The sequence below is a fragment of the Enhydra lutris genome, unplaced genomic scaffold, assembly GCF_002288905.1.
Source record: "Enhydra lutris kenyoni isolate GAN:26980312 unplaced genomic scaffold, ASM228890v2 scaffoldscaffold56, whole genome shotgun sequence".
In the NCBI taxonomy this organism is placed as follows: Eukaryota; Metazoa; Chordata; class Mammalia; order Carnivora; family Mustelidae; genus Enhydra; species Enhydra lutris.
In genome coordinates, this window is record NW_019154140.1 from 1,412,677 (window position 1) to 1,425,933 (window position 13,257).

Here is a 13,257-nt window from a genome sequence, read left to right on the forward strand (position 1 = left end):
AAAACTGCAAAATCTGTAGTCATAAAAATATTTTATTGGTAATTTTACATAATAGTAAGTGGGGCTGTAAATACTTTTATTTCAGGAATATTGATAAATGCATAAACTGGCATTTGTGTCTGAAAATAGGGCACTATGACTTTAAGAATCTTATATTTAATAAGAGGCCAATTAAACTGATTTAAGATTAGTTATTTCCCAGTTCTGCGAAACAGTTCCATTTCTGTATTAATTAGATTCATACTTCTATGACCCTGCACAAGTTTGGGGCAAGACAACAGTGATAAACTATTATTAAGTTAAAGCTTTTCCAAAATTGCAGCCTTTAAAATATGTCAGGTTTCTTTTCTGTTTTTGCCAAATGCTTATAATTATTTGAACTTTAAAGTTTTATATTATACAGAAAATACCAGTGTTCAATGATAAGAGCACTAAACCTGAATTATAAAGCTAAATAATCAATGTTTTATTGTTTACTACTCTGCTAGTAAACATTACAATAATGAATACTTTAAAGATAAACAAAAACAAAGATAAAACCAGAAACATAAATCAGGAACAATAATTTAGTAAAATGTGTCAAAAACATTGGCAACGGTTCATACAAATTCTTTATTTAATAACAATTTTTCCTATTTAACCACACCAAGTACCAGCAGGTGTATTTAAGAGGATAACCATTAAGAAAATCCTGTTGCAGCAATAGTTGATTAAGTTGATCTTTGACTTGTATACATATAACTATTCGTTCACAATTCTCAAATAATACATATTTAGGCAGCTTGCACTATGTTATAAAAATTTAAATTCGTTACATGCCAATAGTAGAGAATTCAAGAATTATGTGTTAGAATTCACTAAACTAAAAGTGAAAATAGACTTACCAATAACACTGCATAATGAATAATTCAACCACATTTTCATGGCACCTTGAACTGTGGAGACCAAAATGTCAAGTCTGAAAAGGTTTGTTTGGTAGGCATAGATTGCAATGAAGTCTAACAAATTCTAACAAATTTCTATTTTGTGTAAAACGCAAATTATGGATTGTGCATGAATGTTTGTCATGAAAATGTGGTACTTCTTGGCATAATCTGTATATTTGTATGTTATGACAGAAGTGACTAAGAAATTGGAGAAAATAAACTTTAATGAGATTCTCCATTCAATGATGAGGCTTCTCCTCTGGGTGAAGATGACCTGGACATTCCTCTCTCTGTGTTATCAGAGCTAGAGCCACTCTGACTGTGTTGATCTGCAGAAGCAGCACTAGATGCAGGCGGGGACTTCGTTTTCTCCTTAAAGTCTGTAATAATGACTGTCAGATCTCCAACGGTAACTTCCAAATGCTGAGCACTACTCCGATCCACATTTTTCAATCTTGGCCTAAATACAAAAGATGATAAAATTTTAAACTAGCTTTTCTCTCTACCAACTTTCTGAACATATAATGAATAAATTAGGTAAAAATAACAAAATGAATACATCTATATCTAAAGCTCTAGATTCATGTATGAACTAGCCACGAAAATATAATTAAATGTTTCAAATCATTAACATTAATTGAACCAATCATTGATGAATCTTCTTCAACATGACAAATAGATACTCTGGAAGCAATGGTCTCTTAATTGTGCTTTTAAAGCTTTATCATCGTTTTGCAAACAGCTTATCAATTTTACTAAATAAATGTTTTAGAAAAGCAATGACATAGTTGGATCGCAGAGTAAGTTAATAACTGTTAAGGCAGTTATATATGCAAGGCTGTTACTCCAGAGATATGCACTGAGAAGGGCATCATGATTATCTGTTCTGCCGATACCCATGAATATTTTAACCAGTTAAAGCCCATGCAAATATCTGTTCAGTATTATGAATGTCACTCCTGGCTTTATGACCGAAAAAGTATCAGCTCCAACACAAATGTCTTTGAATCTAGTAAGCAAAGAGAGAAGAGAGAAGGAAGGAAGGAAGGCAGGCAGGCAGGCAGGCAAGCGTTTAAGCTTATACTAGTGGCCTCTGTGTTTAATTTCTAATAGACCTCTCAAGCTCAGAAAGACACTTTCATATTTTATAATAAAGGAGATGAAATCCTTTATGTCCACTTTACATATGAATATATCAATGTTAAAAGAGAATATTAAATGGTTCATTTATTATTTCACAAATTTACCTGGTTTTCTTATGACTGTTCTTTTTGCTAGTTGTTTCCTTTTCACTTTTTTCTTTTTCTACTTTATCTTTTTTCTCTTTCTTTGACTGTGTAGGGGGCACAAACTGCTGAGTAACCTGCTGGGCAACCAACTGGGAGACAGGTCGAGGTTTCCTGTGTGTATGTTAAAAAGAAAGGTTTTTGTTTATTATAATTTAAGAATATATATTCCTTATGAGAATAGCTCAAATTATAAGGATATATGACATGATTTTCAAGTATAAAAATTCCTCATGTGAGATAATTTAATGTGCAATTTAATAGATTTTACACACACACATGCACACACACACAAATTATTGTCTTTCCTATCCAACAAAAACAGAACTATAATAACAGTAAAAGTTATAGCCTAAAATATATGGTCAACCATTAGAATATAACCAATACATGAATCAATGTGAAAATTATTAAAAAAGTATATCAAACTGAGCGCTCACAGGGAAGCACACATATAAATAAGCATGAGTCCTAAAAATTAAACTTGAAAATTTATACTGAAATAATGTTTAAATTTATCCTTTCTCCCTCATAGAAGAAAGAATCTAACCATCTTTGATAATGACGGTTTGTCTTTCCTCTAAAATCTCTTATTTATTCATTTAATACTTGAGAGTCAAAACTCCTCACTTTATTGCTAAAATCCTTGAAGTTTTTTATATCTCTAGTCACAATCTCATCATGCTTTTTTGACCCTGACAATCCGTCCATTCTTTTGAGACTTGCCTACTTACTCACTCATTCCTTTAAAAAATATTGGGAACCTCTTGTAGAAATTGCACCAAGATATCTGAAATGCTCCTTGGCTTCACCCTTTGGTGCCACAAGTTGTGGCACACAAGTTATGACTCTACGGACCCAGGGTCAAAGATCCCTCCAGCTTTATGGTAGAATCTGGCCAACTGAGGTCAAGATTCAAAGTAAACAATCTCTAAGTTCTGAAACTGAGAGACAGAAAGAAGATGAGGAGGAGAAGGGGGAGGAATGAAAGACTAAGGGAGAGTAAGATAAACATACATTTTAACAAACGGTCTACAAAACATAGTAATTCTATTGCATGGAAAGTCCTGACCCTCTTTTGGTCAGTAGAATTATTAAAGAATCTTTTTGTTGTTTTGTTGTTGTTGTTCCTCTAGAACAAGACAAAACAGAAACCAATGAGAAAATGCTGCACTATCACTCAAAGCTATAAAGAGGAATCTTTTGAAGGAGTAAATAGGAAACACAGCATGTAAAACAGGTTTCAGTAGATGAAAAATGCATTTTGTTTAGAGCCTATAGAGGCTGAAGCACAGAACAGATAACCAAGAAAGATGTTCCACAGAATTTAAGAAGTAGGACTGACACAGATATCAGGGTTAATGATATAGATTAAGAGTTACACAAATGAAAGTGATATTGAAAACACAGTAGGGGCGCCTGGGTGGCTCAGTGGTTAAAAGCCTCTGCCTTCGGCTCAGGTCATGATCTCAGGGTCCTGGGATCGAGTCCCGCATCAGGCTCTCTGCTCAGCAGGGAGCCTGCCTCCTCCTGTCTCTCTCTGCCTGCCTCTCTGCCTACTTGTGATCTGTCAAATAAATTAAAAAAAAAAAAAAATCTTTAAAAAAAAAAAAAAGAAAGAAAACACAGTAATTAATGGCCGAGCTTGGTAAGGAAATAATTTTTAATGGATTAAAGCAATGGTCCTTAAATTTAAGGTATATCAGGATCATCTGGAAGGCCTGTTTTTAGCTTGCTTAGCTCTACTCTCAGGGTCTCTAATTCAGAAAGCCCTGGGGTGGAGCCTAATAATTTGCATTTCTAACTGGTTTCTGAGTTAGCTGATGCCTCTGATCTAGCCCCCACTTCACAAAGAAGCTGTAAGTGCAAATATTGGTATTGCTGCCATATAAATTTTGAGATGGAGAGCAGGGAGTGGCAAGTAAATAATTTAAAAAAAAAAAAGCAAGGCTAACTGGATGGGAAGAAATTCAATAATGAAAAGCTAAGGAATCTGGTTTACCCTTAAAAGATAGGAGACCACAGAAGAAATTCAGAATTGAATTTTACAAAGATTACTGGCAGCAGCCTGAAGAGGAAAGGTACTACAGTGGCAGAGAAAGTGTTAGGAAAGCTACTTTATTTATTTTTTTAAAGATTTTATTTATTTATTTGAGAGACAGAGATCACAAGTAGGCAGAGAGGCAGGCAGAGAGAGAGGAGGAAGCAGGCTCCCCACTGAGCAGAGAGCCTGATGCAGGGCTCGATCACAAGACCCTGGGATCATAACCTGAGCCGAAGGCTGAGGCTTCAACCCACTGAGCCACCCAGGTGCCCCTTCACTTTTTTTTTTTTTTTTTAAAGATTTTATTTACTTATTTGACAGAGACGGGAGAGGGAACACAAGCTGGGGAGTGGGAGACGGAGAAGCAGGCTTCCTGCCAGGACTCTGGGATCATGACCTGAGCCAAAGTAGATGCTTAAGGACTGAGCCACCCAGGCGTCCCCACCTTTTTCACTTTTTTTTTTTTAAAGATTTTATTTATTTATTCGACAGAGAGAGGTCACAAGTAGACAGAGAGGCAGGCAGAGAGAGAGACAGAGAGAAGCAGGCTCCCTGCTGAGGAGAGATTCCCAATATGGGGCTTGATCCCAGGACTCTGAGATCATGACCTGAGCCAAAGGCAGAGGCTTAACCCACTGAGCCACCCAGGCGCCCCCCTTTTTCATTTCTTAGCCAACAAATATTCCTCTAGGAAAACAGAGCCTTGCCCTCATGGAGCCAACATTAGGTGGGTGGAATCAAACAAAAAAATGAATACAGAGTCTTAAATGTTGACAAATGCTACGGGAAAAAAATAAGGAACATAGGGAGTAATGGAGAAGTTGCAATTTTTTTTTTTTAAGATTTTATTTATTTATTTGACACAGAGAGAGAGAGATCACAAGTAGGCAGAGCAGCTGGCAGAGAGAGAGGGGGAAGCAGGCTACCACTGAGCAGAGAGCCCAATGCTGGGCTTGATCCCAGGACCCTGAGATCATGATCTGGGCCGAAGGCAGAGGCCTAATCCACTGAGCCACCCAGGCACCCAGAGAAGTTGCAATTTTAATTTTATTATCTGTTTCCTCTTTGAGGATATAAAACTCCAGAAGAAAAGAGATGGTATTAGCTTTATGCTCCACTGTATAACTAGCACTTAGCATAGTACTGAAAAAATACTAGCTACTTAGTATTTGTTGTTGAATAATAAAATCAGGTTTAACAAAGAAGAAAGATGTATTTTAAGGAGCAGTCTCTAAGGTTAGTTATTGGCCAGGATCAACCATTCGCTACACAGAAGTAAACAAGTAGTAAAAAGTAAGAGCAACAAGAATTAATAAATCTTTCAATTATGTTGGAAATGGAAAGAGAAAAGAAAGCTCAAAGGTGTGGCAGGGTTGAGAAGAGTTGTTTAAACTACTACCTAGTGAACAGTGAGTCACCTAAAATTGAGAGTCACTCCAAGATATAAAATGCAACTGAGGTGTAGTCATCATTTGGTCTCCCAAGTTAATATGGATCTCTGAATGTCTTCCTTCCATAACAAATGAAGGTTTGACAACTTCCTTTATTATATTTTGTACTGTCACTCCCTCCATCCTAAAATTTAATGCAAAATAAATTAACAAAAATGTTATTGATTAAATTGAATTAAAATAAAATTACAAATATCAAAATAAATTTACATGCTTTTGAACCTAGAGTAAAAATCCTGATGTTTCTACCAACCAATAAATCGATATTAGTTATTGAGTAGCCATTATTACTAAATATATAATTGATTTAGTGCTGCCTTCAAGTAAAATTGCATATTTTTTCAAGGTTTTTCTGTATTCATTAATCCATTTCTTTATCCACCAATGACCTGTGTTCATTAATGACTTAATGCTGTAAGATCAGACTATCTCAATCATGGGTTCTCTGATCAAGATTTTCAGGAATATAACCCTTTGTGCTGTAGTTAGGTACAGAATATTTTTTAGAATATGATCAATCACTTCCTTACCCCTCAAGGACTTGTCTCCAAGTGGGTACCCATCTATTATGTGACACTGTTCCTCAACATCCCACTCCCACTTTTATGTGAGAAAGGGACATCCTAATTTCCCAACTTCAGGTCTCTTACAATTGTTATCAAGTCTTTTTCATATTTAACAAACTTTATCTCTCCAGAATCCTCCTAGAATCATTTCCCCTTTTAAATGGCCCATCAATATGAAAATACTAGTAGAGCATGATTTGCTTCATAAAACCACGAGGTTGAGTAAAATATATAATTTATTTTTAAATGAGTTATGAATCTAAAATTCTTCTAAATGTTATTCTGTCAGTAGTAAGAACTATTCAATAAACACACACCATCCAAGTCAAAACCAACACAGAATGAACAATTAGTTAAACTGGTCAAGTGAGAGGCTGGTCTCTGAAGACAAGCTAGAAGACTACCAAATCAAACTGGGAATGAAGTAATAGTAATAGGGGTCTATACTCATCAGGAGAATGGCACTGAAGCACTGAATGTGAGGACATTTCAGAAGGAAAATATGATCAGATGTTTACCTCAATAAGAGGGATAAAGAACTCTCCCCCAAATGGGAATAAAACTGAAAGAAATGGGGGAATTTAGGACAGTGCTATGAACTGAATGTTTGTGTTCCCTCCAAAATGTATTTGTTGAAATCCTACCCCTCCAAAGTGATAGTATTAGGAGGTGGGGCCTTTGACAGGTGATTAGTTCATGTGGGTACAGCCCTCATGGATAGTGCTCCAGAGAGATCCCTTGACCCTTCTGCCATGTGAAAAAATAGCTGGCAATGTGGAAGTGGGTCCTTATCAGACAGCTAACCTGCTGGTGCCATGATCTCAGACTTGCAGCCTCCAAAACTGTGAGAAATAAATGTTTGCTGTTCATAAGCCAAACCATTTATGATATTTTTGTTACAGCAGCTCAAATGGACTAAGGCAGTTATAGGAAAGCCAAGAACAGGTCTACTCTAAATCAGAAGGACTGACAAGCTTGATGTTAATTATGTTGGATTTATAGATTTAATAAAATATAAGCAAAGCTTTCCTTTGAGCAAGTATAAATATGAGACAAGTGGTCTAATAAGCAACCGTGCGTTACTAGTGTACCTAGTGTAGTTATTGATTTTGTTATTTTTCAATCACTAACAAATCTTCTGTAGTGGTTCTCTTTTCCCTTAAAAATATTTACTTCTGTTCTTGAGTAGTGATATCTTTTTATCCTAGACTTTCCTAAATGTGTAATGTTTCATTCCCTTAATCTCTTTTTAATGATGGTTGATTTTCACTTAAAGATTATGATTGTGGGGTGCCTGGGTGGCTCATTCGGTTAAGTGTCTGCCTTGGGCTCAGGTCATGATCCCAGGGTCCTGGGATTGAGTCCCACATCAGGCTCCCTCCTCGGCGGGAGCCTGCTTTTCCATCTCCTTTTGCCTGCTGCTCCCTCTGCTTGTGCGTGCTCTCTGTCAGATAAGTAAAATCTTGGGAAAAAAAAAAAAAAAAAAAGATTACAATTGTGTTCCATTGCTCTATGATTATTTGATCTAATTCAACTATGGGAAAAAAAGAAGCACAAAATATAAATACACAAGATTGTGTGTGTGTGTGTGTGTGTAAAGACTAATTACTGAAATGAAGCTCTCTGCTGCTCTCTAGAGGCTGAATGCACTTTAAAGATGCTTCACCGAAAGTGGGAGAACGCAGCTTACCTTTATAACATATCATAAAGTGACTCAGTACCATGCCCTACCGAAAAGAAAGCCTTCATATCTCTAGGGATCTTAAGATTTAAACTATGATCCTTCTTCTCCTTAAAGAGAAAAATCTGGAAAATAGTGGGAAATTTTAGAGGTGGGAGATTGTTAACTCATGAAGGGGCAGGGTGTCATTTTTAAGAAGAGCCTCTTATGTCCAGTGATTTCTCATTCATAGTTTTCACAATACACCTATAATGCCAGAGGTTCTGCAATATGGAGGACAAAAGGTCATCTAGTTAGTTAATTACCATATCCCAACTACATTCTCTTGTCCTCTTCCTATTTACATATATCATGACTAAGCTGTTACTTGTGAAATATGATATTCAGAAATTGAGGGAATCTTCATATGCCTCGGAATATCCTTCATAAACAGCCCAAATAGATTGTGTAAAATTTTGCAGGTCTATTGATTTACTGTAATGTAAGAAAAAAGTGCAAATTTAACAATAATGTAATGGCTACCTACTATTCATCAGACAAAGTATTTTTAGGAGCTGCTTAACTTTCCATGCAGGTAGAAGACTGGTGGTACATGTTGACTTGGTATATGCCATTTCTAACTACCTGTCTGCCTTCTATCCTATCACCCCACATCAAAAATTCTATATGCTAAATATTTTAAGAAAAATGTCTCAAGCTTGATCAACCTCATCACAATTTAGCTTTGTCGAGTTGGGACAATCAAAACAAGTGAGGTATAAAGTATTTACTGGTTTCTTTCTAAAAGAGGTAGTATCACTCATAGCTCAGAAAGAGTCATTTTCATAACACTAAAATATAAAGTGAAGCAATACAATAAATCTCAGTGAGTAAAAATAACTGAACTAAACCTAAACTTGTGGGGCGCCTGGGTGGCTCAGTGGGTTAAGCCGCTGCCTTCGGCTCAGGTCATGATCTCGGGGTCCTGGGATCGAGTCCCGCATCGGGTTCTCTGCTCAGCGGGGAGCCTGCTTCCCTCTCTCTCTCTGTCTCTCTACCTGCCTCTCCGTCTACTTGTGATCTCTGTCAAATAAATAAATAAAATCTTTAAAAAAAATAAAAAATAAAAAAAAATAAACCTAAACTTGTTATGAGTCTTTTAATACACTGCTAACAAAAACCGAAAAATCTAACCAAGTTAGATTTTATAAGTGGCAACCTTGTTTTGTTTAACAAATTTATTGCACACTTACACAAGTCAGATATAGGTAATATGCTGGAGATTCACTACAGGTAAAACAAACATAATCTGTGCCCTCACAGAATTTACTTAGCAAATGAGATAAAAACCATGCAGAAGTTTAAAAAAAAAAAAAAAAAGGAAGAAAGAAAGAAAAAAGAAAGTGAGCTTTGTCAAAAGCATTAAGAAGAAAAAAACCAGTATACTGTAATAGAGAAAAAAGAATGAGAATTTATTATAGACAACGTGGAAAGAACTTCTAGTTCATGTTTAAACTGTCAGTACACCAGGAAAAAGAGCCATCACCACAAGCCCTTTTAAAAAATACTTTTAAGTCATTGGGACACCTGGGTGGCTCAGTGGGTTTAAAGCCTCTGCCTTGGGCTCCGGTCATGGTCTCAGGGTCCAGGGATCAGGGCTCTCTGCTCAGCAGGGAGCCTGCTTTTCCCCCTCCTTCTCCACCTGCCTCTCTGCCTACTTGTGATCTCTGCTTGGTAAATAAATAAAATCTTAAAAAAAAAAAAACCTTAAGTCATTTTATGATAATTTACAGAAGAAATAAAGTAATAAAATTAACCAACATTAAAATTTTTACTAAGCATTTAAAACATACTTAGCCCAAACTTTTATCCTGTAATAATGTGGTTTTGAAGGTATATAGACCTGAAATAGACAAAGTTTTTTTACTTACTCCTCATCAGCTATTAGGCCTATTCTTAGGAACACACCTACCTGGAAATACTGATTTTATGATTTCAAACACACCTCTAGTAGATTTTGGCTTCTCTTCATTTCCACTTCTTGCACCAGCATTATCAAAACATTTTACTTCAAAAACCTTGATGGTTCATAGTTTTTTCTGAAGCGAGGACAACCATTTTCTTTCCTCCAAAATTACCATTTTCATTTTTTTTTAAAAGATTTTATTTATTTACTTATTTGACACAGAGAGAGATCACAAGTAGGCAGGGAGGCAGGCAGAGAGAGAGGAGGAAGCAGGCTCCCCGCTAAGCAGAGAGCCCGATGCAGCCTGATCCCAGGACCCTGAGATCATGACCTGAGCTGAAGGCAGAGGCTTTAACCCACTGAGCCACCCAGGCGCCCACCATTTTCATTTTTGTTTTTTTATTTTTTTAAAGATTTATTTATTTGAGAGACAGAATGAGATGGGGGAAGGTCAGAGGGAGAAGCAGACTCCCCGCTAAGCAGGGAACCCAATGTGGGACTCGATCCTGGGACTCCAGGATCATGACCTGAGCCCAAGGCAGTAGAGCTTAACCAACTGAGCCACCTAGGTGCCCCACCATTTTCATTTTCAGACTAGGTATATGTACCTATCCTTCTGCATGGTCTATTTACAAATCATAGCACATAAATTTTGATGCCAAATGTCATAAAAGATGAAAGAACACCATCACATCTTTTTTTTCTTTTTTAAAAAGACTTTATTCATTTATTTGACAGATAGAGCACAAGTAGGCAGAGCAGCAGGCAGAGGAAGAGGGAGAAGCAGGCTCTCTGTTGAGCAGGGAGCCCGATGTGGGACTTGATCCCAGGACCATAGGATCATGACCTAGCCAAAAGCAGCCACTTAACCGACTGAGCCACCCAGGCATCCTACCATCACATCTTCTTATGGCAAAACAAGATGGTTCAGGTTCATTGTTGCAAATATTGCATGATAAAATCCTTTCTGCTGAATGACTCCTAATGTGAGAAACCACATTTCCTTTCTGTCCTTAAAAATATAAGGTTCATGGGGCGCCTGGGTGGCTCAGTGGGTTAAAGCCTCTGCCTTCGGCTCAGGTCATGATCTCGGGGTCCTGGGATCGAGCCCCGCGTTGGGCTCTCTGCTCAGCGGGGAGCCTGCTTCCCCCTCTCTCTCTGCCTGACTCTCTGCCTACTTGTGATTTCTGTCTGTCAAATAAATAAATAAAATCTTTAAAAAAAAATATAAGGTTCATGTAATGTTTCTTGAATTTGCAAAAAACTCATCTAGGAAATTATCATTTGAAGACACATCAGAGAGCTCTAGCACCACAATGCCTACAAAGGGTTAACAAGCAAGAAGGGATGTAAATTACTCAGTGTGAACTCCCTGGATTTCTAGGTCCTTTAGTCTGGGGAGCATTGGGCAGTGTTCAATGACTCTCTGAGGTAGATTTTTTATTTTTAAATGAATCGGTTTTTGAGATTTTGTGATAAAGAATAAGAAGGAAGTAAGACCGGATGAGAGAGGTTTTGAGAACTGCAGCTTGGAAGCAAAATGATTATGTGAGGACAGAGGTAAAGGAGGGAAAATGAGGACTAAAAAAATGTTGCTAGGGCTGTCTTTATTCACAGTGTTCAAGAAATACAAATAAAGGATTTGCTACTTTATTTTGAAATTTAAAAAAGAAAAAAAGAATAAACTAATCTGCAGAATAAATTAATTACCTTTAGTGGTCTTCCTTTTGCGCATGTTCTGTTTGGTGCATAGAACACATTTATAGAACATGTTCCTTTGGATTTTAATGATTAAAATATTTTTAAAAGCAATGTGCACCAAACATTTATGGAGCCACTGCAGCACCTCTGGAAAAACATGGTCTTCCACATCACTCTGTAATGCTGTTGATCCTTACATGGCTGTGTTCTATCTCCCCACCAACTGTACTCTAACCCCTACATGAGAAGAGATCCGTATCTCACTTATTTTTGTATGCCCAGTGCCTAGCATAGATCTTACGTGTACAGATGCTCAATAAACACCTCGTTATTAATGATCATTAACAATACCAGTTAGACACGATGCATAAATACAACTATCAAACAACTGTGTAATTGATTTAACTACGTGCCAACTTTCAAGAATTCATTTTCTTGAAAAAATTGCTGATGTCATCTTCTGAGGCATTCACTTCTTTTTCATGAAAATGCAATAAAGGGTTTAATGTGCATGTCTGCTTTCTATAAAAATTTATTTTATCTTATTTTTTAAAGATACTATTTATGATAGGAATAGCGAGAGAGGGAACACAAGCATGGGGGAGCTGGAGTGGGAGAAGCAGGTTCCCTGCTGAACAGGGAGCCCAATATAGGGCTCTATCCCAGGATGCTGGGATCACGACCTGAGCCAAAGGCAGATGCTTAACCCACTGAGCCACTAGGTGCCCCTCTAAAAAATTTATTGCTAAATAGAAAGATAAAAGAGTTCTTATAAAGTAGTTTTCTCTACCTTCAATAAATAATCTACTCTGCTAATCATGGAACTATTTGATTTATCGTCAAAATTCAAAGAGTACTTTTAGTATTGATATTCAAATTGTTATTGTTTTTGCAGCAGAATCATCATGTTAACAAAATTTTACAAGTAATCTCAATATATTAAACTAAAAAAACCCTAACTTCTATATGAAGTTGACGTGGAGACTCCTGAACCCCCATTTGCTCAGTGCTCATCCTTGAACTTCAGTTATCCCTGAGGTGTGGCTGTGAGAAATACAATTTAAAACCACTGGTCCAAGGGCGCCTGGGTGGCTCAGTGGGTTAAAGCCTCTGCCTTCGGCTCAAGTCATGATCCCAGAGTCCTGGGATCAAGTCCCGCATTGGGCTCTCTGCTCAGCGGGGAGCCTGCTTCCCTTCCTCTCTCTGTCTACTTGTGATCTGTCTGTCAAATAAATAAATAAAATCTTTAAAAAAACAAAAACAAAAACAAAAACCACTGGTCCAAGGATTCACAATATACCAACTAAATTTATGCTCAGGTTCAACATACTCTTTCTTCTTGTCACTTGCCTAAGTGTGCTTATAGCAGCATTTCAAGAATCTGAGTATTCTGAAGACTTTTTACTCTGAGGTCTAATCTTCAACATCAAACACTTCTGCAAAAGCCTAGAACCCATTTTTCCCTAAACTCCTGGGAAGTGGCAGCAGGGGAAACTTGCTTCTTTGGCAGCTACTAAGAGAGTCCTTGGTAAGCACAGACAAAATAGATGACTACACATCAGCTTTAGAAAAACTAGGTTAGAATGTTCAGCAATTAAATCGCTGACAAACCCCTCAAATCATTAAAGGACATCACAGCTCACTTAATTTGAAAGAC

General features: G+C 37.0%; 1 protein-coding gene across 7 annotated transcripts in view; it reads right to left on the reverse strand.

The window, feature by feature from the left end:
- Positions 1-593: 593 nt before the first annotated feature.
- The window catches only part of LOC111157956 (YY1 associated factor 2), a 74,563-nt gene continuing 61,899 nt past the window's right edge, over positions 594-13,257 (reverse strand). For 5 of the 7 annotated variants that reach the window (XR_002641326.1, XM_022519714.1, XM_022519712.1 and 2 more), the window contains 2 exons: positions 2,174-2,326; positions 594-1,386 (listed from right to left, as the gene is read on the reverse strand). Coding sequence is in view for 4 of the 7 variants with exons in the window: in XM_022519714.1 (XP_022375422.1) it covers positions 1,149-1,386; positions 2,174-2,326 (391 nt within the window). In the remaining 3 variants the exon portion in view is untranslated. Of the gene's footprint in view, positions 1,387-2,173; positions 2,327-5,674; positions 5,833-13,257 lie in introns of those variants that run through there. The other 2 variants (XR_002641327.1, XR_002641325.1) reach the window with 2 other exon arrangements.